General features: G+C 64.6%; 2 protein-coding genes across 2 annotated transcripts; both read left to right on the top strand.

The window, feature by feature from the left end:
- Nucleotides 1–231: 231 nt before the first annotated feature.
- On the top strand, nt 232–1,332 carry VDBG_02331 (conserved hypothetical protein; the record flags this gene model as incomplete). The annotated part of the gene is made up of 2 exons (XM_003008097.1): nt 232–649; nt 704–1,332. 2 exons carry the CDS (start codon nt 232–234, stop codon nt 1,330–1,332), a joined length of 1,047 nt encoding a protein of 348 aa, XP_003008143.1.
- Nucleotides 1,333–1,682: 350 nt separating this feature from the next.
- Nucleotides 1,683–2,491, top strand: VDBG_02330 (predicted protein; the record flags this gene model as incomplete). The annotated part of the gene is made up of 2 exons (XM_003008096.1): nt 1,683–1,897; nt 1,951–2,491. 2 exons carry the CDS (start codon nt 1,683–1,685, stop codon nt 2,489–2,491), a joined length of 756 nt encoding a protein of 251 aa, XP_003008142.1.
- Nucleotides 2,492–2,507: the final 16 nt, after the last annotated feature.

Genomic DNA, 2,507 nt, shown 5'->3' with positions numbered 1-2,507 from the left:
TTCCCAGCTGCCACCGCGTCACCGTCTCCCCTGCCAGCTGGAATGGTACAATCCTGCCTCACCTCACACATTGAGTTTCGTGTCTTGATCATCGGAGCATCACCATCGATATATGAAAGCCGTCCTCAGCATCAACAATTCCATCCCACGACGAGCCATCTGGCTTTCCAGCAACCCCCCCCCCCGCCCCCCACCCCAGGCTCGCCTCGTTCTCGGCCTCCCCTCGCCAATATGGAGGCCCCCTCGAATGCCCCCCCCATCGCCATCCTCGCAGGCTACATGGTGCTCGCTGCCACGCTGACCGTCAGCTGCGTCCGTACTGTCCGCAAGGGCGTCGCCCAACGCACCACCGCCGGCACCGGCCGCCAGCTGCTCGGCTTCACAGTCTTCTCCCTGCTCGCTGTCCTCAGCCTCGCCACCACCTGGTACCACATGTTCCGCTTCTTCGAGTGGTCCTACGCCGCCTGGAAGGCCCGCCGCCTCCTGCGCCCCGGCAACAGCGCCAAGCTGTACGTCGGCCTGTGGCTGCGCGAGACGTCCCTCTTCAAGCAGGCGTGGGCCTCGACTTTCGAGACGCCAGCTAGGGCCTGGTGGTCTCTTCAGATCTTTGGCTTCTGCGCCAACTGGAGCGTCATGCTCGCCGTCCAGGGTACGTACTACCATAGCATCCTCGTCCCCAGAAGTACAAACTGACTCTGCCCAGCCAAGAAGCGCAAGATCCCCCACATGTGGGCGTTCATGCTGCTCGGTCAGGTCGTCGCCATTTCCTTCGCCTCGAACCTGTTCTTCCTCGCCGTCCTGGCGCATGACGTCGTCGCGCCGGCCGCTCTCCCCGACGAGGCCGCGAAGCCCACGGAGAGGTCCTCCGACTCGGATGACTCGAACGACGACGACGACGACGACAGCTCCGAGCCTGCCAAAAAGACCCGGCCCCAGCAGGCCCTCACCCCGGCCATGGCTCCCTTCTGGTACCAGATCGTTCTCGGCCTCACCGTCGGCTGCGCCGTCTCTGTCCCCGACAAGTTCGGCACCCCGACCTTCCTGCCCATCGTGCTGGCGCCGCACCTCCTCGCCTTCACGCCGCTGCTGATCAACAGGATCCTGCGCCGCGAGGTCCCCGCGCCGCTCCTCAACCAGCCGAGCTGGTACCTGCGCGTCGCGAACCTCGCCGCCCTGCTCGCCGTCGGCACGTCCAAAGTCCAGGCGGAGGGGGGCGACTGGGAGCTCATCCTGAGCACGCTGCACGAGCATCCCGCCGTGAGCTCCGTCGGCTGGGACGTCATCTGCTGCTGGGGGAGTTATGCGGCTTGGCAGCTTCTGGGTGAAGAGTAGTGTCTTCCCAGATGCGCCGAGCCGCATGGTTTTGTGTTGGGGGGCCTTGGGTACATTCTGCTGTGGAAATATACAATTGGTAGATATAGAAAGACATTCATATTTCTTGCATTGTTTGCTCTAACGTGGCCGAAATGCACACCTCTTGAAAGGTCCCTGGTCAGGTTCGTCAAGAGACGCGGACCTGCAGTCAAGTTCCTCTGTAGGTGCATAGACCGACCAAATGCGACCCACTTGCTCGCATACATGCACCAGCCTCAACCTCACGTCAATTGCCCGTCCCGACCTTGCTTCAGGTCAAGGCCGACGACACTCCCCCACGTCAGGCCCAACCTGCGTTCACGTTGACCATGGCCGTGAGCGCTCTCGCTAGTATGGAGTCCGACCAATCCTTGGTCACGCGGGATTTTCTGACCGGATTCCTCGGCGGCATGATATTCGCCGTTCTCCTGGCCCTCGTCCTCGGCGTCACAGCCTTGCGCATGACCGACCACTACGGGCTCGGCCACTGGAAGCTCAACCTCAGAACGCCACTGAGCTCCATGTGGATGAACGTCGGTTACTGGTGCGTCCCTTGCGTCCATGCCATGTCTTTACCCGCTGTTAATATGCTCTCAGGCGCGACGATGACGGCAACCAGATCGAGCACTTTGACGAGGCAGCCCTCGCCCTCCTCAAACAGCTCCTCTCCGCCGCCGGCCTCCTGGCCCCCCAGTCCCCGACGGCCGCCCGCCCTGGCGCCCTCGCCGTCCTCGACCTCGGCTTCGGCTGCGGCGACCAGACCTGGCACCTCGCCCGCCTGACGGCGTCAGGCCCGTGGTCCGACTTTCGCTACGTCGGCCTGACCCTCAACGAGGCCCAGGTGCAGACGGCCTCGCGGAAAATTTGCCGCGAGGTCGCCTCTGCCGCTGCCGCCTCCTCCTCCTCCTCGGCGGACCTCGACATCCGCGCCGACGCCTTCAAGCTGTTCCGCGCCGACGCCGCGCGCCCCGACACCTGGCCCGCCCCCGTCGCCGACGCCGTGCGCGCCCCTCGCCGACGAGCGCTTCACCGACAGGTGGCTCGTCGCGCTCGACTGCCTCTACCACTTCTCGCCCTCGCGGCGGCCCGTCTTTGCGAATGCGGCGCGCGAGCTCGGCGCCCACGTCGCGGCCTTTGACCTGCTGCTGAGCGAG

The sequence above is a fragment of the Verticillium alfalfae genome, genomic scaffold (assembly GCF_000150825.1).
Source record: "Verticillium alfalfae VaMs.102 supercont1.2 genomic scaffold, whole genome shotgun sequence".
In the NCBI taxonomy this organism is placed as follows: Eukaryota; Fungi; Ascomycota; class Sordariomycetes; order Glomerellales; family Plectosphaerellaceae; genus Verticillium; species Verticillium alfalfae.
The sequence above is the reverse complement of the archived record's forward strand: the minus strand, read 5'-3'. Positions and strand labels throughout refer to the sequence as shown.